The sequence below is a fragment of the Pistacia vera genome, unplaced genomic scaffold, assembly GCF_008641045.1.
Source record: "Pistacia vera cultivar Batoury unplaced genomic scaffold, PisVer_v2 Contig481, whole genome shotgun sequence".
NCBI lineage: Eukaryota > Viridiplantae > Streptophyta > Magnoliopsida > Sapindales > Anacardiaceae > Pistacia > Pistacia vera.
In genome coordinates this window covers 41,658-68,019 of record NW_022196314.1, presented here as the reverse complement: position 1 = coordinate 68,019, position 26,362 = coordinate 41,658, and the positions used below count along the sequence as shown (strand labels likewise).

The 26,362-nt window shown below is 35.2% G+C and overlaps 3 protein-coding genes across 5 annotated transcripts; 1 reads left to right on the top strand and 2 right to left on the bottom strand.

Annotated features, from left to right (window-relative positions):
- The first annotated feature begins 990 nt into the window (after window positions 1-990).
- On the top strand, window positions 991-11,673 carry LOC116146667 (protein SHORT ROOT IN SALT MEDIUM 1). 2 transcript variants are annotated; one of them, XM_031432082.1, is made up of 22 exons: window positions 991-1,089; window positions 1,286-1,390; window positions 1,732-1,935; window positions 2,820-3,110; window positions 3,242-3,342; window positions 3,580-4,248; window positions 4,354-4,399; window positions 5,083-5,175; window positions 5,265-5,320; window positions 5,673-5,790; window positions 7,109-7,320; window positions 7,408-7,471; window positions 7,595-7,768; window positions 8,457-8,487; window positions 8,612-9,738; window positions 9,844-9,918; window positions 10,044-10,118; window positions 10,196-10,522; window positions 10,861-11,070; window positions 11,182-11,223; window positions 11,300-11,362; window positions 11,479-11,673. In XM_031432082.1, exons 2-22 carry the CDS (start codon window positions 1,319-1,321, stop codon window positions 11,566-11,568), a joined length of 4,140 nt encoding a protein of 1,379 aa, XP_031287942.1. In that variant the 5' UTR covers window positions 991-1,089; window positions 1,286-1,318; the 3' UTR covers window positions 11,569-11,673. The 2 variants fall into 2 exon arrangements, with proteins under 2 accessions (XP_031287942.1, XP_031287941.1); XM_031432081.1 differs by having other exon boundaries at window positions 8,457-8,496.
- A 159-nt stretch (window positions 11,674-11,832) lies between these two features.
- Window positions 11,833-13,965, bottom strand: LOC116146683. Of its 2 annotated transcripts, none has more exons than XM_031432103.1 (2): window positions 12,365-13,965; window positions 11,833-12,151 (listed from the first exon to the last, which is right to left on the bottom strand). In XM_031432103.1, exons 1-2 carry the CDS (start codon window positions 13,859-13,861, stop codon window positions 12,026-12,028), a joined length of 1,623 nt encoding a protein of 540 aa, XP_031287963.1. In that variant the 5' UTR covers window positions 13,862-13,965; the 3' UTR covers window positions 11,833-12,025. The 2 variants fall into 2 exon arrangements, with proteins under 2 accessions (XP_031287963.1, XP_031287962.1); XM_031432102.1 differs by having other exon boundaries at window positions 11,833-12,289; window positions 12,530-13,965.
- Window positions 13,966-16,877: 2,912 nt separating this feature from the next.
- LOC116146686 (anaphase-promoting complex subunit 2-like) lies at window positions 16,878-25,223 on the bottom strand. Its single transcript, XM_031432109.1, has 17 exons — window positions 24,993-25,223; window positions 24,709-24,798; window positions 24,393-24,624; window positions 23,919-24,208; window positions 23,614-23,685; window positions 22,894-23,138; window positions 21,664-22,080; window positions 21,309-21,510; window positions 21,049-21,163; window positions 20,811-20,893; window positions 20,213-20,332; window positions 19,982-20,070; window positions 19,822-19,903; window positions 19,032-19,223; window positions 17,576-17,644; window positions 17,333-17,496; window positions 16,878-17,209 (listed from the first exon to the last, which is right to left on the bottom strand). Exons 1-16 carry the CDS (start codon window positions 25,221-25,223, stop codon window positions 17,374-17,376), a joined length of 2,652 nt encoding a protein of 883 aa, XP_031287969.1. The 3' UTR covers window positions 16,878-17,209; window positions 17,333-17,373.
- Window positions 25,224-26,362: the final 1,139 nt, after the last annotated feature.

Here is a 26,362-nt window from a genome sequence, read left to right as displayed (position 1 = left end):
AACTTTTAAACTAATTAAAATTACTATTATAAAATAATAATAAATTAATTATGATATATATTTTTATAACTAAATATAATCATAAAATTATATATTAAAATAAATTTAATTTAAATTAGCTTAATAATAAAATTTAAATTTATTAATGTTAAAATGTGTTTGAATGTAATATAATGTTGCATCAAACATGATAAAATCCTAACTAATATAACACAATCCCAAAAAATGCATTTTTTTTTTTTTTTTTTTTAGTGAAACGGTGAAACCCGCGTGCTTGACCTTTTCTTTTTAGCATCTGCCAGTTTTAAAAATATCCCTAGCCCCACGTATTGAGCATTTTTTGTATTGAGTATCTGCTATTTTTGAAAATGTCATTAGTGATTTAGTTCAACCTTAAAAAACTATCAACAGTTTTATCAATTTAACGTCCAAAAAATATATTAATCTCTCAACATTTTTGAAATATTTTGGTAAAAATGTTTTTTCCTTCAAATTTAAATAAAATAACCCAACTATCTATAAAAAAAAAATGGGAGTTAAGATTGTATTTTTAAAACCAGTGGGTGCTCATAGAAATGACCAAATAAATGGGGTTTAGGGGGTAGTTTAAAAACCAGCAGATGCTTACATGAAAAAGGCAACCAAAAAAGCCCAAAATAATTAATACAATGCAATATGACCTACTAAACCCACCCAAATGTTTAATTTGTTTTCACGGCCAGATTTCAAAACCCATCATCGTCCACCTCTAACCCAATTTAACTCTGGCCTGGGCTACAGTTGCGATATGATTACAACTAAATGCACCCAAATCACTAACGGTTAAATTGCCTTTAACCTTTGGTGGGTATAAGGAATTTGTGTTGGTAGGAGCCCTTTGGTCCCAGGTTTCAGACAAGATTTTCTACAAATGAGCCCAATTCCAAAATCTTTCAAACTCGACCCGATAACCCAAACTCGCTCCCTTAAAGCCGCGAACCTGAGTAGAGTCGTTATTTTAATCTAGTCGTCAATACTATCGTCCTATATGTTAGGGTTTTTATTGTTTTGTCCATTGAAGCATAAAACTTTCGCAGTGAATCAATCACAGTAAGTTTCATCATTCAATTAACGTTTTTGTTTTTGTTTTTCTGATCGACTCAATACTCTCGACTTCCTTCTTTATTTTGTCGCTAATTTGAATGCCAATACGCACAAGCAGAAGAATTTACAAAATAGTGGATAGAAAAGCAAAGAAAAGGAAAATAAATACTTTGTTTGATTGACACTTTTGTTGTTAATGCAGGTTTTGTTGTTAACTGCATGTGTTGGTTGTATCATGTATTCATCTAGAGGGAGTAATGCGTACGGGCAGGCCTCGTATGCTGGTCAATCTGCTTATGGACAAACTGTAAGTTTAATTAATTATTTATGTGTTACTAATTTATATTTCAATAAAGCTCGTAAACTTAATTTGGGTTTATTTCGAATCAATATGCATAGACATTGAGTATTGAGATATGCCGCTATTTGTTGTAGTTAAAGTTTTGTTGATGATTTTCTCAATTAGAAACACATAAATACTTTGTCCATCGTGAAACATGCGCTAATAAGCTGTATTCTTGAATAAGTTATGTTTATTTGCTTTATTTTAATATGTATTGACCCTCTGTTAAAACCTGTGAGTGGTCACGGACCATGGATTTAAAGGTATCAATTGGTCCCTCTTTTTAATGTATTTATATAATGCAGTTGGGACCTGGATATTCTGGGAGTTCTGTTGGAGTGCCAGAGGGAAGCTCTCAAGTTTCTTTGTCATCTCGGCATTCCTCAATGCTAGGTACTTCTCAGGAGGCAGAAGTTGGTGGGTACAGAGGCCATACTGCTGCTGCACCTCATTATGGGGGTCAGTATAGCTCTGTTTATGGTTCTGTTGCTTTAAGCGGGGCACAACAGGTTAGTCATTTTAACTGCATTGTCTAAATCTCTTTTTATGTTGCTGTATCAAAGCTTAGCATAGTTTTTGATGGAAATGAAGGCTTACATGGTTATCATAACCTTAGCACTGCTGCGATAAGTAGTCAACTTGCTTTTGTATTATGTTGAATATACATTTAAAGAATTAATTATCAAGAAAATATCAAAATGTAGAAAAGCAAACCTTTGTATATATAGGAAGTATAATACAATATACAATATTGCTATGTAGACAAAGTTGGGAACCCAACTTTATATTCAAACCCATTTGACAGTTGATTTGCAGCATCTCCTTAATTATAGGCTGATGTGATAAGTGAATTAACTTTCTAAATCAATTCCCACATAAGTTGGTATTACTGTATAATACATTTTTAAATTGAGGTGCTTTGTACTTTTGACACCCCAACCAGCTGTCTGTTACCTGTTGAAAATTTTCGTTATGACTTTCGTTGAGAGGAGCTATTGCCCATATGGTTTTATGAGAATACTGAACCTGAAAATGATATAATTAATGACTTCGTCTTCAGGCGGTTGGGTTGGTCTGGTCATAATAACTATAAAACCTTAGTTTAATGGTTCAGGGTTCTGTTCCACCTTTTTGTTTCTGTTTGTTTGTGAATGTTACTAGCTTGCCTTTTATTCCTTATGCCATATGTTAAATTTCATTTTTGATATATTTTATTTCAGTATTAAATCATCTCAACACTTTTATCAGATAAACGACCCCTTTATACTTGCTTGTGATGCTTCAAAACCATAAAAGCTGTAATTTTCAATTGCACTGTTGGCATTCATCTGTTTGACTCAGGTATATAATTTATTAATTATACACAACTTTATGATATTCTTTTCTTTTGCAGGTTCCTGCTATAAATGTCAAAGGGACTGGACCATCAGCCTTGGAAGGTCGTGGTGGTTATGCATCAGCTATACCAGATTCACCTAAATTTGCATCTAGTGACTATGTTTCATCATCAAGCCATGGATATGGTGTTAAAGGTGATCAAATATTTGCAGAGAAGATCCCTGACTATCCTGCATTTGACAGAAGACAATATGGTGAGCGACAGAGTGCTTATATGGGAAGGGACTTGCAAAGCGAATCTACTGGACGATTTGCTGAAACTGTCAGTTTTGGTCATCAGCATCAGGTGTTGCATTTTTGACAGGCTTTTATGAAGTTTTTGTTATTTTCTGTTCTCTTTTCTGAATATAATCTGCTTGTGGCTTGTTTTAACAATTTACTTGGAATCTGAAATTTAATCATTCCTGTTGTTGTCAGTCTGAGATGTATGATCGCATTGATCAGGCATCACTGCTTCGACAAGAACAATTGCTGAAAGCTCAATCCTTGCAATCTTCCTCTCTTGACGGGGGCTCCAGGTATTTTCTTGTGATATATATTTACTGCATGACCAATTTAAATGAAGCTTGATTTCTTTTTATAAGCTCCCAGTGACCACTTGCAGTTAATAACCTTTTCTGTAAATGAATGGCCGAGGTCCCCCTTTCCTTTTAAATGATATCCTTGGTCTATCCCTTGTGGTGATAGTTCATTGGTAACTGTGCTGGATGGTAATATATATCTTGTTACACTGAGTGTTAACAAATTTCTGGCAGACAAGCTGATTATCTTGCAGCAAGGGGTACTGCTAGTCGTCATTCCACTCAAGATCTTATGCCTTATGGAGGAAGAATGGATGCTGATCCTCGCAATTTATCTCTGCTTAGTTCTTCATATAGTGGACAACATGCTCCATCAATATTAGGGGCAGCTCCGAGGAGAAATGTGGATGATCTCATGTATCCACAAAGTTCTGCTAACCCTGGTTATGGAGTGAGTTTACCTCCTGGTAGGGACTATGCAACAGGAAAAGGACTTCATGCCACATCTATTGACCCAGATTATCCTGGTAGCATGTTTTCACGTGGTGGTCATCCTAGGATTGATGAGCACAAGGATGACAGAGCAAGCTATCTTCGGGAGTTCGAGCTAAGGGAAGAGGAACGTCGTCGTGAACATTTACGTGAGCGAGATAAAGAAAGAGAGAGGGAGAAGGAGCGAGAGCGAGAACGAGAACGACTACGACTAAGAGAACGCGAACGAGAACGAGAAAGGGAACGTGTTTTGGAGCGTCGGAAGGAGAGAGAACGAGTGCGCAAACGTGGGATTGAAACTAAGCGTGAACGAACTCCACCAAGAGTCTCTAGGGACCGCCGTGGTCCCTCTTTAACAAAGGAGGGAAGATCCTTGCGGCGAGATTCACCACGTCATGAAGTTTTGCATAGGTGGATCTTGATATTGTATTTTACGTCCTTGTGTAGTTCTGAATATGTAGCTCCCTGTGTATCATGCAGCCCTCATAACTAACTTGTTCTTCTGTTATGCTGAAGGCGTCATTCACCTGTTAAAGAAAAAAGGAGAGAATATGTCTGCAAGGTAAAAAAAACAATACAAGAGCTTCGTCATGCGATGATAATAAGAACTGCTTCCTCTTCACGGATCTTCTCTTTTCTCTGTGGGGTTTGCATTTCATCTTGATCATTCTTATTGTCCCTCTCACTTGGGATTTTCTTTCTAAAAAGCTACCTTTTGGACTTTGGCTCAGGTTTGAGCATTTTTGCTTAGATCTCTACAGCATAGATAAATTCCTATTCTTTTGTTTAAGGTGGGGTTCTCCTCTTTTATATACTGTCTGACTGGTCATTTGGCTTCAGGTCTGATGTCATCTTCTTGGGATTTTTTCTGTCTTCTGTCCAATAGGGCTTGTCATCTTATAATACTTCTCCTATTCTTCGTCTTCTTTTCTTCTTCCTTCACAATGAAACGTGCATTGATCAACATTTTTTTTTTTGGTGGACGGTCTTGCTAAACTTTTAGAGCCTCCAAAAGCATGAATGCAGAAATTGTGTGGTATTATGCTTTCTAAGATGGGCTGGACAGTTGTTAGTAGCATTTGTTACTGATATTGCGATTGAGGAATCTTCCTTGTAAGAAAAGTGAAGTGACAGCAGTACTATACTTGTATTAGTCAAATTGTTTGCAGTATGCATGTATATGTTTAATTTACTGAATATGTGTATGTTTTATCTATGCTGGTGTATAATACTATCCACTTGCAGGTTAACTCATCTGGCTTGATAGATGTGGAGAGAGATTATATATCAATAGATAAGAGATATCCCAAGCTTTTTGTTTCTCCTGAAGTTTCTAAGGTATGTGTTTGTATTCTATATTCGTTGGATGTGATATCAAGTTTGGATAATTGAATAGTGATGTTAACTTGTCATTCCAATTCTTTTAGATTGTTGTGAACTGGCCGAAGGAGGATCTTAAACTCTCGATTCATACTCCTGTTAGGTAATCATTCCCTTACATGCTGTATTTGCTAAATAGGTTTCATTAATTTATTTTGTGCTTATTGGAATGTGTTGTATTTTTTATCTTTTCTGGTTATTTTCTAGCTTTCAACTACAGAATTGATGATACTTGCCAGCGTAATTCTGTATATTTGTAAATGTAAATGATTGACTGGGTTGCTGAACAAAATCACAGGAAAGGAATGAGTTTTAAAATCTCGGAATGAATTTATTTTTTGAAACTTTTCTTTAACCAACTTGATGAACATTGTAATATATTTGGGAAAGTATAAAAGAATAGAAGCATTAATAAGGGAGGAAAATTATAATATTGCTATACCTTCTGTGGACAGTTTTGAGCATGATTTCATTGAAGAAGAGAGTGTAGTTGACCCGAAAGAGCCTTCAATCAAGCCTTTGACTGAAGAACTGGCATTATCAGAAAATGGAAGTACAGTATGGAATGCTAAGGTAGATTTGTTTATAATTTTTTGTATTTTCAGTGCACCTGATTCATTCTTGCATTGCATGAAAAGTTGACCCCAAAATGATGTGATATAATCCTCAATATGGAGTTTTTCTTTTGACAATGTTCTTCAGCCTAAGTTGAGATCATTTTTGATGGAGTTTAGTTGGATATTATATTTTGTTTTATTTGTTGAGCAATCATTAGATTTAAATTGGTCATTTTTAATGCTATTTATGGTTTGTTTAGCCATGAATAGATAACTATTATAATAAAAGAGTTGGTGCTTTTTCCTAAAAGCATGGAATCTTGAATTCATATGTCATGTTCCTTAAATTTGTAATAAAAGGTTGGTGGAGCAACATACTTTATTTGTGTTCCTAGTGAACTGGTTATTTTGTTTGATTATTGCCTATAGGACAGTATCTGTGAAGTTAAGCATATGACATTTTACTGTCTGGGTTGAATTGGCAATACTTAATTCGTTGTTGCTTCATTGTGCAATTTGCTGGTACCGATGTGGTCTGCAATCTGGATTGGTTGATCTTAACTTAGATACACTTTCATTTTGGTTTAGTCATTATGGTAATCCCTGCAATTTCTTTCATTTCTTATTTGCCAAATGATTATAATGACTAACTAGAACTTAGAAGGATGGTTCAGGGGTGGAAAGGGGGCAATAACTAACCAAGAGATTTAAGCAAGTAGTTGAAGTCTTGCTGTTATTTTGTAAAATGTGTTGTGTAAGATGTAAGCGCAAATTTAATCTGTTTTGAAAATGATGCTTTTTTCTTTCTTTCTTTCTTTCTTTCTTTATTTTTTCTTTTTTATGGAGAAACCATTTACATTACACATATAAATGCAATATTTCATTTCATATTTTTGTTTTGGATATAAGGGAAGACTTCCTTTGCATTTGAAGTTACTTTCTATCATCCCTTATTCTACTTGAGCAATTGATACAAGTTGAATCCCCTTTACTAGTCTCTTTTTGATCTAGCAGAGCTGCTTGTACGTATCCATTTGTCTTCTACATTTGACAATGCTCGTTTTGGGCTTCCTGGTTATACAACATGTGACAGTTGTTTTAGCCACTGCATTAAATTACATTTTTATGTGTATAAAGTTAATAGTTTTTTCTGCATTAAATTACATCTTTATGTGTATAATGTTAATAGTTTTTTTCTTTCTTTTGTAATGATGGATGCATGATTTTAATTTTATAAAAATTTTGTACTCTGAGTATTTTGTTGTGCTTTAATGTTCATAACTGTTTCAATGGTCTGTTATTTTAGAGTAATAATATTTGTCTCACTGTTTCAGATCATTCTGATGAGCGGACTTAGTAGGAATGCTCTTGAAGAGCTGTCATCTGAAAAGAGTTCTGATGACCGCATACCCCATATTTGCAATATCCTTAGGTTTGCTGTTCTTAAGAAGGATCACTCTTTTATGGCAATTGGTGGACCATGGCATTTTGCTGATGGCAGGCACCCTTCGGTTGATGATTCCTCTCTAGTTCAAACAGCCATTAGGTTAGTTTATTTGCTTCTTTCTTGATTGTATTGAAATATATGAATGTGATGCTTTTATCAACTGCACTTTTGATATTTACTTTGTAGATATGCAAAGGATGTGGCTCAACTTGATTTGCAGAATTGTCGTAATTGGAATCGGTTTGTTGAGGTAGCTTCTTGTTTCTTCTTAGTGATAATTACTTGAATTAAACTTTGTGTATGCATCCCCGGGGGGGCGCAGCATTATGTTAGGAAGCTAATTTCAATTGCTTCTTTACTGGGAAAACTGCAGATACACTATGATAGAGTTGGCAAGGATGGGCTGTTTAGCCATAAAGAGGTGACTGTATTGTTTGTTCCAGATTTGTCCGAATGTCTTCCTTCATTGGATGCATGGCGAGCACAATGGCTTGCTCACAAGAAGGCCATTGCTGAGAGAGAACGTCAACTTTCTTTGAGAAAAGAGGTTTGTTGGTCTCAGCTTTTGGAACTGTATTGTCTGTCAATATATTCTAATGCTCAGTTGTTTAAGGAAATGAAATTAATACCCAGATAGACACAAATACAAACGTAGTTACATGAGTGCACATGTTATTATTGTATGCATGTCCTGACACAGTGTTCAGAATTTTTTTTTGTTAGGTAGTCAAGTGTGCCATTCAAATGTTCATAAAAATTTTTTACCATCGATTTTTGGTACATGACCCCACTTTAGGTTAAGCTAGATGCCAATAGGGATTTCCAGGGAACATAATGTTGATCTGGTTAACAATCATGAGAGTGGAATTGTTGAAATAATCGACCAAGAAAAAAACTATTGAAGTTGGCACAACTCTGATGCCCGTGAAATGGGTACCACAAGAATAATTATAGTAAATGTGTTATACTTTGGAATTTGGAATAGAAACCAGAATCAAATGGCCCCTATGTCATCCTTGTTTATTTGTGTTTAACTCTTTTTTGCATGCATTGTTCAAGTTGAACACATTGTAGTATAAGTTGAAGGTTCCTAACAGGGTAGGAACCTTATAACAGGTTGGTTTAGTTACTGTTGATTGCTTTTTTCTTTTCGCAAACCCTTTTAGAAAGAAAAGGAAGCATGAGCATGATGGTTATGTTTACATTGCTAATATAAAAATATTCTATTCTTACAGAGATCTAGGGAGAAGAAGGATGGACTGAAAGGTAAATGCAGTATGTGGATTCCTTCTTAGTGCATTGCCATTCATAATTTTGCTGTTTGTGTCAATGACCAAGATGGATCACTAAACAATGTTTTGTATATTCTTTGTTTAAATTGAAAATTCAGATAAAGAAATGGACTCTTCAAAAAATGTTGAAAGGATGGACAAATCTGAAAAAAAGAAAGAGTCATCATCTTCTGGACAGGCAGTTGATATTAACAAAAATGAAAAAGGTGGCTCAAATATGAAAGGTAATGCAGCTAACCAGAAAGGTTATGGGAGTAACAAGAAAGTTGAAAAAACAGATGGCAGTGAATCAGGTGTGGGTGCCAAAAATATTGAGAGAAAAGAACAGGGAGAAACTGCTGGTGCTCAGACAGCTGGCAGTGTAAAGCCTGGGAAGAGAAAGATTATTAGGCGGATTGTCAAGCAGAAGGTCACTGATAAGGCAGCAGGTTTGGAGAATTCTGACAGCATCCAGAATGAAAAGCTGGATGAGAATAATGCAAAATCAGAGAACTCAGGTCAACAGGAAGAACCTGCAGCTGAACCTGCTGGAGTTAAAACTTTTGCTCGGAAGAAGGTTGTGAAAAAGGTACCGATGGGGAAAACTACTCAGGATGAAGACAAAGGCATCCAGCTTGAGGTGAAAGCCAAGGAGGAAATGGGTTTTTCTGATGATAAACCAGAGGATAATTCAGATCCCAGCAGCACTGCAGCTCTGCAAGATACCACTGTGAAAACAACCAGAAAGAAAAAAATAATTAAGAGGGTGCTGAAAAGGAAGGTCACTGGAAAAGCTAGTGATGCGGTTGGTGACAGTAAGATAGATGACGATGGGGATCAGAGGAAGGTACCTGAGGCACAGAACGAATCAGAAAATGCAGGGAGGCAGGCAGCTGATGCAGAGAACGAGCTAAGCAAGGTTAAGAAAACAGAGAAACAAGCTGGTGTGACTAATTTAAGTAAAACAGAAATCAAGGACGTAAAGGAGGATAAGAAAGATGGAAAGGGAGCTGATGCAGAGACTGAGGCTGGGAAGGATAAAGGTTCTCTGAAGGATAACTATAATGGGAACAGGATAAAATCTAAAGAAGTGGAAAAATTAAAAGATGAAAAAGCACAGAAGGACATAGATGGCAAAGCTGACTCTAGAAGTAATTCTAGAGAAGTGAAAGAAAAGAGAAAGCCTGAGGAACCTCCTCGCCATCCTGGATTGATTCTGCAGACTAAATGGAACAAGGATTCTAAAGTACGTAGATTATGATTTATGAACAGTGGTAAATATTCTGCATGTGCATTTTATCTAATATAATGCTTGTACATGTTATCTAATTGTGTGTTCCTACTGCTACAGTTGCGTTCTTTGTCACTCTCTCTGGATTCACTTCTGGACTATACTGACAAGGACATTGAAGAATCCTCTTTTGAGGTAGGTTTTCTTGTTTTCACTTTTTGCTGCCTTGAGCCTCCAGTGTATTCTATCTGGCTTCCAAAGTACTTGAAATGAATTAGCAGGTTTTTCTGATGCCAACAATGTTTTTTTTGTGTTTTTAGCTTTCATTATTTGCAGAAACGCTGTATGAAAGGCTTCAGTATCAAATGGGTTGTCGTCTTTTAGCATTTCTCGAGGTTTGTTTTTGACTTATTCTTTAGATTTATATAATTTAATTCCTTATAATAGGCATCTTATCACTGCGCTTGTTTAGAGACTACGCATTCAATTTCTGGCCAAAAGGAATCAACGTAAGAGGCAACGAGATGAAGTCCAGCTGAAGGAAAATGAAAAAACATCACCAGTAAAGCGTCCGAAAACAATTGAGCTTACCTTGAAAAATAAGAATACAGATTCTGAAGCAACAAATACGGTGCAACCAGATGATGAAAAAACTATGGTAAAGAAAGAAATTTCTGTTGATCATGTTGGTGAGGCAAAGTTAAATGTGGAATCCGAAGATGAGGAAGATCCCGAGGAAGATCCTGAAGAATGTGAAGAAATGGAAGATGCTAGTTCTCAACAGAACTCTTCTGATGAGGTCGGTATTTCTAGTTTCTTTCCATTTTTTTTAATTAATTTCAATGTATGTGTTAATATTAAGAAAAATGTTCTTTTAATACTCTTTAATCAATTCGGAATGTTCAAGGTGTATACATATTCTGTCAAGAAAGAGTTACACCCTGGGACGTAGATTTACTTTTTAATTATAACACCTTTCATTGACGTTTTTACCACACATTTTTGTTATTTTCATTAGAGGACTTTGATTAATTACTATGTAATTGGTGAGTGGTATATTTAATTTAGAATTGAATATTTGGTCAATGCTATTGAATAACCTTTCACTAAAAAGTTTGGGAACGTCTTTTACTACAGAATGATGAAGAAAATGATAAAACGGATGCAAATGCTGAGCCTAGTAAGGATGCTGAGAATTTGAAGGATGAAGCTGATGTATGTACCAAGGAGCAAACTAAAATGGAAGATACAGAGACAAAACACTTGTCTGATGTAGATAGGGATGAAAAAAGGGGGAGAAAGGTAGAGACAGGGAAGAAAGAGGATGTTGATAAGGAACTATTACAGGTATTTTCCTGAAAACTTCCAAATCTTCTCCTTCTGTCCTCCATACGAGTAGTTAAACATGTAAGTAGGGGTATTTGTTCTTCACTTAATGACTATTCTTATCTGCTGCAGGCTTTCAGGTTTTTTGACCGGAATCTAGTCGGCTACATACGGGTGAGTAAAACTTTTGCTTATGTTGTCCAGTTAAATCACGATGAAGAGTTGTAAAGTGTATTTTTTGCCTTTTCAGGTTGAAGACATGAGGTTGATTATCCATAACTTGGGGAAGTTCCTTTCTCACAGGGATGTCAAGGTGAGAATTTGAATTCAGCAAACTTCTTTCTGGCACTTCCAATTTCTTTTTTAAATATAAATATAAATTCCTATTATGGTACTCATAACTCATGTTTTGGAACTGTGGTGAATTAGGAACTTGTGCAAAGTGCATTACTTGAGAGCAACACTGGCAGAGATGACCGCATTCTTTATAATAAGTTAGTGAGAATGTCCAACATCTGAGGTCTAGAGATGTTTGGTTTTTATTTTTAAGTGAACTTCTGAATTGCAGTTATACCACACATTTCACCTTTTTATAGTTCTTGCTATTGTTGTTTTTCACTACCATGTTTCATACCAATGACTATAAAAATATTATAAAGATGACAAATAAATTATTTTCTAGTGCGATAGCTTCAATATCTTTTGGCCACTCGTTGGCCTAGATTTTCGCCTAACAAAAACTATGAACAAGATGGTTTAGGCCATGGCTCGCCGTGGGAAATTTGGTTTGTCGATCTCTTGATAGAAGAGAAGACAAAGTTACTCTACTAGTTAGTAGAATCAAAAAAGAGAAAGAAGGATATAACCAGCCCTAACAATGCGGAATCAATTTACACATTTGAGAGAGCAAATTATTGTTGTTGGTCACAAAATTGTGTACAAGATGAATGAAAAAGAGCTCACAAGTAAACAAACGTTAACAAATGTCCATCTCAAGAAGAGATCTCAATGCTTGCTTTTTCACCAACTTTCCATACACACCCTTTGCTAACTTGGTTGCTCTCTCCATCTCAACCATTCCACTACCATTTGTCTTCAAAACCTTCAACAACCTCTCATCACTACCCACAGTTTCAGCAACACTATCTACCGCAACTTCCACTGCTGGAATTCGTCTTCCCCACCTCTTCATCAACCTCTCCGTTCCATATGTCTCACTATATGCTTTCCAGAATGATGCNGATCTCAATGCTTGCTTTTTCACCAACTTTCCATACACACCCTTTGCTAACTTGGTTGCTCTCTCCATCTCAACCATTCCACTACCATTTGTCTTCAAAACCTTCAACAACCTCTCATCACTACCCACAGTTTCAGCAACACTATCTACCGCAACTTCCACTGCTGGAATTCGTCTTCCCCACCTCTTCATCAACCTCTCCGTTCCATATGTCTCACTATATGCTTTCCAGAATGATGCCCTCAAATACCCTTTCTCTTTCCCTCTTACTATCCATCTTTTCACATTCTCCTCCATTCTATAAACTGCACTTCCTACATCCATTCCTCTTTCAACTCCCATTTCGATCTCCCTCAACTCTTGCTTTGACTTTGAACTCATTCCTTCCTCAAACTTGCACCTCTTACAACAGCAATTAAACCCCCAAGACTGGGACATTTCCTTACGTTTCTCCAGTGGTACAAGCGTGTCAAAATACGCAAATGTGATCTCTTCACCTGCCTTCACATCCCTAGAAACATGAACTATGATATTGTCACCCACATGTGTGCGCCTTGCATTACCACTACAAGAATGGTTTATGAATGAAGCTAGAATCCATAACCCAACACCATAAAGACCTCTGTTCTTCCCCAAAACTTTTGCCGAAACTGCATTCTCCACAAGAGAATTCACATCCAAAATGCTCAAAATCCTACCCATATCAATCTCCTGAGTTGAGTGGCTACTCTCTTCTGTCTCAGGTTTAAACAGACAGGTATCAGGAACATCTAGCTCATCCTCATTTTCACCACTAGATAATGTACTAATCAAGTGGTGAGTCCTTTGACTTTTTGAAATACGTTCCTTAACTTTATCAATGAAATTCTTCCACATAACAAGTTGCACCTTCTCACTTGAATCTTCATCGGACAATATACCTCTCTCAGTGGCTATGGCTTTAGTGACTAAAACCAAAGTCCCAGCATCAATATTCTTTGTCACAAAGAGGCCTCGTCCACTAATCTCGGATTTCTTTATCCTCACAGGACCAATGTATTCAGCCAATTCCGGAGATTTTCCATGAAACCCATTTAAGATCCAATTTGAGAGATCAAAAGCACCCGTTCTTGATTGATATTCAAGCTTCTTGCATTTCTCCAAAAATCCATTAACAGATTCAAGATTTCCACTAGCGTGGGCCTCCATTAGAGTGGCTCTAAAGCAATCCAAAGCCATGGAGTATCTATTCAAACTAAGCAATATTTTACCTTTGCAGAGCAGAGCCTTGAAATGGGTAGTCTCTATTTTCAATGCTTCTTCACAATCTACCAGTGCTTCATTGAAATCTCGCAACCTCGACCGTGCCTCGGCTCTGTTGGAGAAAGCTAAACAGAGGGATTTATTGAGTTTGGAAAGTTGAGCTGAATCATGGGTTGCTTTTACGATTTGTTGTTGGCAGAGATTGATGAAGTGAGAGTAGACTTGTACGGACTGTTCCCATTCTTCTCTGAGGAGGAGCTCGGTAGCTTTTGATCTCAGCTGTTGCATCAGCTCTTCTGCAGTTTCGAGCTGCTGTTCTTCGTCTCTCATGGTGGCTGGTGAGTGTAAGATCTCTTTCGAGTCTTTGAAAGGTAATGCTTATGCGTAGATTTAAAATTGAGGTTTTGTAACGGTCATATTACAAACATAATTTTTTTTTTTTTACTTTTTATATTCTCCAACGGCAACGGCCATGCCGGGATTTTTTTTTATTAATTCTTCTGTTTGAGCTAAAAATGGGAAAATTTATTAGCTTTGATGGTAGGACTTTGCGGTTTGGTGTTGAAGAATTTGATAGGAACACTGTTATCCTTATCGTCTAATAAATTCTACTATTTGAAATCACCAAGAAGAATTCTCCAATTTGATACAATTAATTTTTTTTTTATTATGAAAATCCTTCTGTGTGACATTCAAAAATAAAGTAATACTATTTGTACAAACTTTTTTTCATACAACTTTATGTGTTATCACTCTTTAATTGACACATCATTCACCTAAATTGTTGAGCATTTAATGAGTTGACTTTTTACATATATTCATATATTCATTTTATATCACATAAGATTGTATGAAATAGTTTATATAAAGAGTTTGTATAAATAATATTATTTTTATATAAATGGTTGAATGTTTTAAAACAACTTATAATTTATAAATGTACAAATGATAACTTACCGTTCTATATAAAACTATTTAAGTGGTTAACTTAACCCCAAAAAATCCAAAAAGAAACAATACAGTACAAATCTCTTGCCATAAATGAAATGACATAAAAAATGAATCAAAATATCAAATACTTGGCTAAATGAAATAATGCAGCCTTAACATATCTTTTTTTTTTGATACACCTAAATCAATCTTCCAATTATTGAATGTTCTACAAGTCTAATATTTTAAGGTGATTCAAACCAGAAAGTAAATGAAGGAAGCAAACTTTCATGATCACTAAACAAACCCTTGAGGTTAGCCATTAGGAGATCTTGTCCTGTCCTATACAGCGTAGCAAACCCGCTAAATAAGACATGACGAATTTCACAACTCAATTTGTAGCCACTTCTGAGCATATGTCGTAATCAATTGCAAGATAAAGTAAATATCTTGTATCACCTCCCCAGTTCGGAATAACAAATTTCAGCGTGTTAAACAGGACCAACAGAAATCTTGATGCTATTATTCTTTATTTTTTTTAATGCCATTATTAACCTCGAAAGATCTCAAAAGACCCGATGGCTACTAACTAGTTCAGCTAGTTATGCTCTTTAATCTTTCTACCATAGGATCTGGTCTAGGAGTATTGATTGTTTGTATGTATTGTAAATTGTGAAGATGGTACAATATCTGTTGGCTTATATTTATACATGTTGCGGGATTAATTTTTTTTCATTATATGTTCTTTATAGTAAACCCTCATGCGTTTGTTTGATAAATTCTTTATAATAAACTCGGTGTGTTTGAGCTTTTTCTTATAAGCATCCGCTCATTTCAGAAATGCGAGTCTAATCCCTAAACGTTTGGTCTTTTTTATAGTGAGGCATTCATTGATTTTGAAAATGCAACCTTAAGAGCATCTCTAAAAGACTCTTTATATGATTCAAACTCTTTATTATAAAGAGTTTATCCATAAATTAAAAACAAGAGTTCAATAGACTTTTTATTCTTTAAATATAAATTAAAAAGTGAGTTTGACTTTCCACGTCGAGATAATCAAATTTCACTCTTTATCCTAATTTTAATTTATAAACTACAAGTTTCTATACATTTTATTTATTAACTCTCTCTTCTGATAAATCTCTTTATTAAAAATAAAAAACATATTCATTAAATTTAAAGAGTGCATTGAATTTGAATAAAAAATTTATTTTTTATATTTATAAATTAATAAAAATATTTTTTATTTATATGAAAAATGCTCTTTAAAGTAAAGAGTACTATTGGAGATGTTTTAAACTCTTGTTTTCTATTTAGTCAAAAGGAAATGATATTTTTACTATTCACCTAAATTCAATCAATATAACATCCAAAATCTATCAACAATATAGAGAAGTTCTTATATTTTTTAGAGGTTAAATTGATGAAATTGTTAATAAATTTGAAGGTTGAATTAAAGATATTATTTAAAACAAGTACTCACTAAAAAAAAGGTCAAACACATGAGAGTTAGGATCGTATTTCTAAAACCAACAAGTAACCACTATAAAAAAGGATGAAACACACGAGTTTAGGATTACCAACATATACTATTATACTTACTACAAAAAGTTCAAATGCACGTAGGTTTACAATAAAAGAAAATAAAAAACCCTTTGTTTGATACATCTAATGGGCTACAAGCCTACAACTTTAAACGGAGAGAAGAGACTACTGAGTAGTGATAGAAAGCTAGTAATGGGACTGCCTCTCGCAACTACTTGAGACACTACGGCTGATGATTAGAAACTGAACCATTTTTCTGAGAGATTTGCATCTAGCAATTTCAAGAAATGTCAAAAGTTTCAGAGATTTTAGGGCACAAAAAGAGGCATACAGTTTTGATGTTAAGATGCAGACGAATTGAATGAAGTAATTGATGACAATCTCATTTGACCCCTGAGAATCTTGCCTTGCTGGTCAAGTAGTAACAAATTTTATATTTTCCATGTGAAATTGTCATGCCATTTACTTTGCTAGTATATTATCCACAATATTTCCAAATTAAAGTCGCATCACATCAGTTATGCACAACTTAGAATTCAAGTTCAAGAAATATGTCATGTAAATCAAAATATACTTTTACCTTTGGTTCTTGTTATCCTCCATTTGCCTTCCCCTATTTTGACATGCACCATGCTTTCCGCAATGCCCTTTGTTGATACAACATTATTGCCGCTCGACAAAAAATGTGCTTGGGGGAGAAACTTGCATTCAAGGAAACAAGAAATATAGCTAATAGATCATACAAAAACAATGTTGAAGCGACGGAGGCCAGGTGGTCTTGAGAAGACACTACCGTCTATCCGATGAGGCAATAAGAAATAGCAGTCTACATTATACAATTCACAGCATAATACCTTCCCCTCTGAATTGTAAAGTTGAACTAATTGAATACTAAAGAGGGAAACATCATAAACAGCAATTTACAGCATCTTAAAACACGGAAAGCTTCTTTTACAGTCAATCACTGGATCCTTGAGTATGTGTGCCTCCGAGTATTGTCTTCGGTTAGAAAAACGACGAAGAAATCTTCTTCAATCTAGGGTATTTCCGAGAATACTTCCAACTAAATATGGAAAGCCACCAAAATGCTCCAAACTCGCGTAAGTCATTACTGATGAAAAAGGCCATCCCAACTAAATACTGGGAACACAAGCTTGCCATGAAGCTGCCCTGCCCTCAGAAAGCTACCTCTACCATAAGAGTCTGTGACAACCAAAAACTCCCTTGGTATAGCCATCTCATCAACGCAATATCTTTCTCATAATTAAAGAGATAAGGAGGAGAAATTTCAAATCTACGACCAAAAGTTCTCTCAAAGAATCTCACCTGTGCAACAGGACTTGGATGTAATAAAATTCTTTACTTAATTACTTCTTCAGAAAGTACATTCCATCTCTAAGTTCCAACTTCTCTTCAGACGCAAGTCCAGATAAAAAGCTTTGCAGTTGTTGGAGTGACTTATCATAAGGAGGATCAGCTACACAAAACATCTGGAACATGTGTCTTGTAATTTATCAATTGAATTTATTTGATATTCTGATTATGAGGATATGTCAAAACCATTCTTACCTTGAGAGTATTGTGAATTCGATCTAATGCCATGCTACCAAAATTTGTGAGCATTCCCAAGATGAATTTCTACAATAAACCGGATATGACTTAGAAAGGTTTGACAATAGTCAAAATGGAGAAGTTCAAATGTGCAAAGTACAATTGAGCTCATTTATATTTCAATATTTTCTTAAATGACCATACTATTATCCAGCTCATAAAATTATCATTTGTTTTTCACATTCTCAGAGCAATCATTTCTCTATATGTGCAGACTCTAAGTGCAGCATAGGGCTGGCAACTGCCATAGTGCTACAATTGATGTGGCAATGATGTGGGCTGAGGCAGAGCCAGAATCTAAAGATAAGCTGGAAAGGGGCAGGAGGCTGGGTTGGAGTAGCGGGTGGAAGGGGGTGTGAGAGATAGGACCATGAGTAGTGGTGTAGTTAGCATAAATTTTACCAGCAAATATCAAGTAAATATTTGGAACTTAAAAATGTCCTTGGAATCTAAAGGGTAATTGAAGAATTTCACGAAGATTGGGAAAAAGTTTCCCCTGATCCTGCCTCAAGGTAACAACCAAACCAAATTCAAAATTTACCAAACAGTATGAGAGTGCCATGTGGAGAACTTTCTATTCAACTTGATAGATTACTTGAACTTAAATGAGTCAGAAAAAAAAAATTATATACGCGTAAGTCTTTAAGGACATATAAGCCATGATGAAATGGCTAGTTTATCTTTTAAGTCCATGCTTCCAATTTATATGAGAATGAAAATCATAAATCATCATGAACATATATATATATATCAAACTAATTTTATTACTATGAAGAAGTTATAATTTAATAGAGGTGCAGTTACAAAAATTATTGATTTTGACTTAATTATTCTTAATGCAAGTGGTATGGAGGTAAAGTATACACTACATTAATAATTAATTAATGGAGCATATCAAATCCAAGGTATAGACATTGATAAAAGAGACACACATAGTTTCAAAAAACTAGTATATGTATCTATGTAGTGTTGGGAATATGCAAAGTCATCTTAAAAGTGTAAAATTTTGCATTCTTTTTAATGTTTTTCTCTCAATGTAAATTCTATAAATACATTGTACTATAACATAAACCATGCAATCTTCAACCAATTCAAATGTCTCAAACAATTTTGAATAAATATTTTATTTCATCTTAAACCTTTAATGTAGCATAGTATATATTTTTTGCAATATACTAATAATTATTACTATGTGAGGCAAGTTCCGGACCTAGACTAATTATAATTTATTATGATGTGGAGTTTATTCTTAATTATAATTAACCCAAGTTGGGATCAGAATTTTGTATGATTACATAGAAGTTATACCTATATAGAATATCACTATAGAGAAGTTCTACCATATATATATATATCACAACAATCGTTTGTAACAACAATAGCATATAAAGAATATTTGCATCAAATCACCTACCTCGTATACAGTCATTTCATTACGTATTTGATCCTCAACTGAGGCAACAGTGCTTTCTCCCTCATCATCACCCACTAGGAGCTCTTCGCAACTCCCACTATTGCCACCATTCTTACTACTGTCAACCATGCCTTCCACTAGCGTATATATGTGATCATTAGAGTCTGTACCCACTGATTCTGAAAGGATTCCCTGGATGTAAGAAGTTATTAATTAACCACCTTACTTACAGTTCTTGGAAATTTTCATATGTGTTAGTGAAGCTTCCATAAAAGCCAGCTCAGTACTAATTGGGCACTGCCACCTAGTTGTGGTGAAGAGATATACAGTTGGATCTATATCGAAGTGAATAATTAGATGATTCATAAATCACAATGATCACAAGACCAAAAATGAAGATTCATGCCAATGGACTCAAGCAGATAACGAAGAAAGCTTCCCTTAATCAGTGAAACTGATATGAACCTTCTTCTAGTACACACTTCTACTGAGTTAAAAATCAAATAAATGATTGAGTAACCTTTAGTATTCAAGTTATAATGTGAAGTGTCAGGAAATGAAGCTAACTAGTAAACTAACAGTGTCTAACAGGAGAATAAGATACTTTTACCCTAGTTGAGAAAAAAGAATTAATTGAAAGTATGTATCCTTCTTCAACTTGACTGTCATCAGGCAGGGGTTTCAATCAAAGCTAAACACAAGGTCTAAGAAGAGAAAAGAAGAAAAAATAAAGAGGGGATTTTAACAGAGTAAAATTAGATTGTGAAATATATTAGAAGCTTAAACAAACCTTGCTTATCCAAAAGTTTATCCTTCTATTCAGTACATCCTCTGGTAACCCAACAGCAGCAGCAAGATTCTTAGAAGTCCAACTGACAGTAGAATAACAATGTCATACTATCAATTCATCAGCAAAAAACACAGTAAATGAAGATAATTCCTGAAGTTACCTTTTTTGTTCCTGAAATTGCATAATAATGGCAGCATGTAAGGGAGCCACCGTGAACAGCGTTGTTCTATCTTCAAATTGCAACTCCAACTGAAACAGCATACCCATGATAAAAAGAGTGAACTTTTTATTTGGAAAAAAACTTCTTCCGGGTTTAAACAATGGTGAAACCATAAAAAATAATCATTCATATTGGCATCACTGAACATTGTATAAATATGAGGAAACCAACCTTTACTGTACCAAGATTTTTCTTCCAGAGTAGCTTACGAGGGGTCTTGATTTCGTTAAACCTTTTTGCATAATCTGAAAAAAGCTTGTCAACAGGCTCAGGTACAATAAGGGCTTCATCCTGAAATTCTCTTAAAGATCAGGTAAAGCGCAAAGAGACATACTTAGATAGAAAAGTTATTGTTGCAGAAAAATCTTGATCTGGAAATGTAAAGTAAATTGTGAATGGCAGATTAAAAAATGCAAACATGCTGAATTCATATGAGCCAAGACAAAGTGTATTGCAGAAGAAAGTTTAGTAGCAAAGATAAGATTTGCAGTGGAGTTGTCAATCAGTTAAGCGAATGAATAATTTTTATATTCCACCAGGGAACCACATGGAATGGTGTCTTGAGGCGCCTTGAGCTTCTAGAACATGCCATAGATGCCATATCTGTTATTTCAAGCCCCCTACCCCCCACCCCCCAAAACAACAGCTTAAGATAATACATTTTTTCCACTACCTCTATCCTTTCCCATCATAAGGAATTCTGTTAATAATATTTCTTATCAGTTAAAGTAATGATTGAGATCATTGTAAGAACTATAATTATCTACACCTGCATTGGAGGCCAGAAATTTGATGATATGATTGTCGCATCAAGAATATCCAGAGATACTGCATCCTCCCCCAGCTCAGCACCTAAGAATACATTCACTGAAGTTACTCAGAAAATTTCAAAAGATTTTTATCCATTTTATTATTATTCTTAAACAATTTGGTGTTTCAGAAATCATCACAAGGGGAGCCCCAAAAGCTCCACGATAGGCAACACTCTTTACAAATACAAAACATACCTGTTTGAGATTGCTTGGCAGCGGTTAATTTAATATTTGTATTTGTCCTCTTTGAATCAATCAAATCATTCAACATAATTTCACACTTCTGCATGCTGCTCTCTCCAAAATGTATCTGGATAATGACAATACAACAAAAATAATGCACTTTAAGTGGTCCAGGGATGAACATATCACAACAAAACTAAAACATGACTTCACCCAGTTCACACAAATTGAATAAAAAAGCACTAGAGATGTTTGATATTCAAACCACTTACCTTGAGGAGTTCTAAAGTGCGTATCTCCGAGTCAATGTCATAATCAGATTTGTTCAGAAGTTTTTCTGCCAGCATAACACGATATTCATTGACAAGTTGATCCTTTGAACCAATTATACTGACAATCATGCCAAGTATGTCCACTTTCCTTCGATTCCGACTACCCTTCAAGGGGTCAGCTTCTACAGGGTCAGGCTCCCAGCTGTAAATGCAGAGCTCGTGCAGAAAAACATGCAAGTGATGTAATAGGGTATACTCGGTCTTGTAAGCTTGAATTGAACAATATTGACCCCATAACCCACAAAAAGCCTAATAACATAGCAATTGTGAATACAGTAATGATAGCAACACTTACCATGCAGCATTGATCCATGCTTGCTTGTCATCAGAGTTGAAATCATCATCAATGCCAGCAATCTCTTGATTTTCTTCATCTCTATTTAATTCTTCAAGAAGGCTATCCCCAGTATTTGCAGATCCATTTGGATTCCCACCAGTCCCATCAGTAAGCATGGTTACAATACATTTTATGGTATCTTTCCTTCCCCGCAAGTAGTCCCTTATTGGTTCACCAACTGCTTCAAGAAAAACACCAGTTGGGTCGATAGTTCGAAGAGCTTTAATAGTTGAAACATACTGATGCAATATATCATTGGTTGAGGCACCCGCAGTGAGCAAGCGATACTTGAGTGCAGAAATAAAAGACTCAACGAGTTTAGAATGTTGTCCAGTATATTCAAGACACTGCTTTAAGTCTTCAATGGCAGGAGAACTACAACAATCAAATAATAATTCTGATACATTAAATGCCCAACAACATTATGATAAGACTAAATATACTGCTTATAGAGAGGTAGGAAAACACCTCATATTATATGATTTCATTTTGCTCTGCTACCAATTTGTGCCACAAAAGGAGTTATTCATGGTTTACATGCAAATTGCAAAAATTGCACAATGTAACACAATTACCACAGAAAATGCATTTATGTGGTATGCAACAGCAGTCATCAAGCATAAAGAATATAAAAATCATTCGCCTAACCAAGGTCAATTTCCACCAAGATATACTCCATTCAAATACATAAAACATATGAATGTTGCAAAAGAAAACAGATCAAACCTAAACCACATCATGCAGAAACAATGACGCCACTAAATAACAATATCTACACTAAATAACAATAACTAATTTTAATTAAAATTCACTCATCATTTCAACTCTATTTACACCAATAATGTACAACTTAATACAGTCGAATAATTATATGGAAAAATTTAAATCCAAGTGCAAAATATAGTTACTTAAAATGATGTTCCATTATGCAACAGCTGTCCTGTGTACATTTGTTACTAACATGATGACAACCGTTATCACTTATTTGGGTTCTTCAAGTAATTGTATAAAACACTTACACCCATTTTACTGCACTTGTGTTCTAGTCTAACGTAGAATGCAGTTCTCAGCACTTAATTCTCCCCCAATTGAAATGAAACTATAATGCCAGACCAGTTAGCCATTATTGGATCTTCTATAGTTTAACTACAGTTAAGAATTTGTGAGAGAAATTAGATGAAGAATTACCTCTCAGGGTAATCCACAATAATCTCAAATAGCTTGGCTATCCTTAAATCTTGCAATGTTTCATAAGCAAAATACTCTAGCCGCAATTGCCATCTGATGAGCCCTTCTGAAGGAGTGTCAATTTCAGAAGAGCAAGTAGACAGGTGTGAAGCTAAAGGTGATTTCAGACCAGATGAAGGAGTATCATAACCAATTGAGTCACCAAGATAAGCAAGAAGTGCATTCAAGAATTGAAGAGGTACAACCTGTGCAAAGCACCTCAAGGTAAGAGAAGTCATCTAACCATCACATGATAATATAAACTTAACTAGAGAGAATGCTAAATGGAAGTTTAAGAAGCTGAATAAAGAAAACCAAAGAATAAATAACCTTTTAAATCAGCACCTTTAAGTTATTTGAACTGGTGCACGGGGATGAAAAGGAGAAGGAAATATTAAACATAGGTATGGTATGATGTTACTCTCTTCAGTCAATCAAACAACATAGCCTTACAAATACCTTAATAAGAGCTTAGTCATTTTGTTAATGAATGACATTACCCAAAATGACTTGATGAGTCTCTATGACGTAACATACTAGACTGACAATGTAAAAGCCAATTTCATGAATTGCTGACAACATTTATTATTTCAAAGATATACTTCAAACTATAAAGACAAATAATTAAGGTGATGCAGTTAAGAATCCCCAAATATATGGTGAGAAAATGCTAAGAAGAACCTTTATCCACCCTTTAATGGACTCCAAAACAGAATTCCTGTAATCTTCGCCAGCCAGATTATGAACTTTAGCCTGCCATTCAAACAAAGAAACATACTTTATCCAATATGAAAATGAAAATATAAATTAAATAAAGATGATATGCATGTCAGAAGAAAAAGTAGTTCTTAGTAGATTAAGTATTTATATTACATCAATATAGAAAGTGGTCATCAGAAATGATATTGATAACAAAAGGACAATGAAACTTAAATAAAGTGAATAAACTACACCAGACATCTATGCATAATAAAAAGTGTGCGAACCTTCAAAAGAGAAAAGATGGCAGACGCATAGGCATTTTCAGTCATAGATGTAAATCCAAGACTTCTAAGATCACGAACAACCTTCCCAATATGCTTCACCAATTTGTTCTTCTCTGAAAATTTCCCATGGTTATAGCTTTCATCAATATCCATTTCACCTGTCCTGTGTTTACCTTTTTCATCTAAATCCATGTTGTCTTTACCTTGAAATTCATTTTTGCCCTCTAAGTCACCATCCATGATTCTACTTAACTCCTCCAGCTTTCCCTTAAAATACCTATGGAGTATGTCTGTGGACATCATAAAGAACTTCATTGAACTTTAACTACCAAAACGTTACCAGAAACACAGATTCGGGGAGAACAAAGCAGAAACAGAATCCTCAAGTAATAGTACTTATTATCTACAAATTTTTAGATCAACGTACTTATCCACACCTACAACAACCCAATAAACCATTTTAAATACACATACCTGGAAAATGTAGAGGAAGACTAGCCATAAGAACCGAAGATACCATTAACTGATATTTAGCGAAAAGATGTGCTCTTTCTGAATCTGCATTTTGTTTTCCCTCAAACATACTTTCCTTGTGTAACTGTAAAGCATGAACAAGCATAAACAAACACTTTTCCTGATACTGTTTCTCCAAAGCCATTTCTTCTAAAGCTTTACATAACACCAGCTGAACCTCGTCATCATAAATCTGCGTTTTATTAGCAAAAATTATGACACTAAATACCTAGTAAATAACTAAGAATAGAATCTTTAAACCGCGTATGTTACATACAGAGGAATTATTCTTCTGTAGCACTCCAACTTTGCTGTATGAATCAAAATGCCGCCAAAAATTTGTCACGCCAATTTTCTCAAAAGCTTGCTGTCATGAATCAACACATACAGCTACATATCAATTTTTTTGAAACATCTGAAACCCTAAAATCACCAAAATTTCTACATGGCAAGATCTTAACAGTTGATTAACATATTCAAATCAGTTCAACAAACACGTCTTGCACATCTAGATAGATAAAACAATTACAGCTGGTGAGAGTTGTGGGTTGAATTGGATACCTCTAAAGAGAGAAGAAAGTGGTCACAAACAAGAGATTGGAGGCCGTGCTTGCAGAGAGAGTGTACGTGCAACACGAACTCCGGTCCTACGGAGAGATCACCGGCGCCGTTGAGGAGAGATTCTGTGGTGGTACAGAAACCGCCGTAGCTTTTGATAATTTCTTGAATTGAATTGTCATTGAGCTTCTCCAAAATCCCAAGATTACAAACTAGTGAAGTTGATTCTTCCATTTCGAATACCGTGAAGAGAAAAAAAATAAACAAAACTATTTCACACTTTCAAATTAGCTATTTGTATTTAGCTGAGTAGTAGCCAGAAGAAGCGAGAATGTGAGGGAAGTGAAAAAGTGATTTTGCCGCCACTGCACGTTCAATGTGCGCATTGGTTCATTTATTTGAATGCGCCGGTTCATCATTCGAGTTTATGTATAAACAGTAACACTCTAAACAACATGGTGTTTCACCAGGATGGGCGTTATTACACAATTTTGGGAAAATATAAAACACCCATGGGTATGGAAAATTCTGTCCTAACCTCCATTTCCGTTTAGATTTTTAACACAAATGACGATATGAAATTTCTACCCTTCAAAAAGTTCAAAAAACTTTACTATTACCCCAACTTATCAAATTTATATTTCGTAAAGCCTAAAAAAATAGTTTTCTAAACATGTAAACTTTAAATACTAATAAATAAGACCAAAAATTCTCAACCAAAATTTTTTAAACAAATCCGGCCAAGCGGAGCCGCTTGACGCCAAAAGCGGCCTCACGGTCCTTGTTGGAGGATGATAATGGCCTTGAGCAGCTATTGAGGTTGAGAACGGCCTTGGTAGGCGCAGGGAGGCCCATTGCAATCTCCCTATGTCCAAGGCCAAACTCAACCTCATCGACTTGAAATAATCCAAAAAAAAAATGTAGTGGGCTTAAAGCTCAACCCGATATACACCAGATCGACTTGACCCAATTCAATGAGGTCGAGTTAAGGTTGAGTGCTTATATGTATTATGTTCAAAATTTAAACCAATTTTCGTTAATTATACTGTTACCTATATTTGTTTAAATCTTTTTAGTCTAACCCTTTTTACATGTTTAGTGATTCTTAAGTGTGCCGCGTTAGTTTTTCAATCTTAAAAAAAATGCAAAATAATTTGCTACTTTCTAAATTGCAAACTTCAGAGGTCATTGCAATTAAATTTCCTCATGATGCCGTGTGACAGACATGTTATTTTGCAGATTTGCAATGTTGCATAATATCCATGCTCGCAAGCTGTTTGAGGAAATGTCTTACATGATTTACATTAGTTAGTAGTAGACTTAGCAAAACGGGTTTGGACCCGCAGGTCAGCTCGTACCCAGGTAAAAAATAT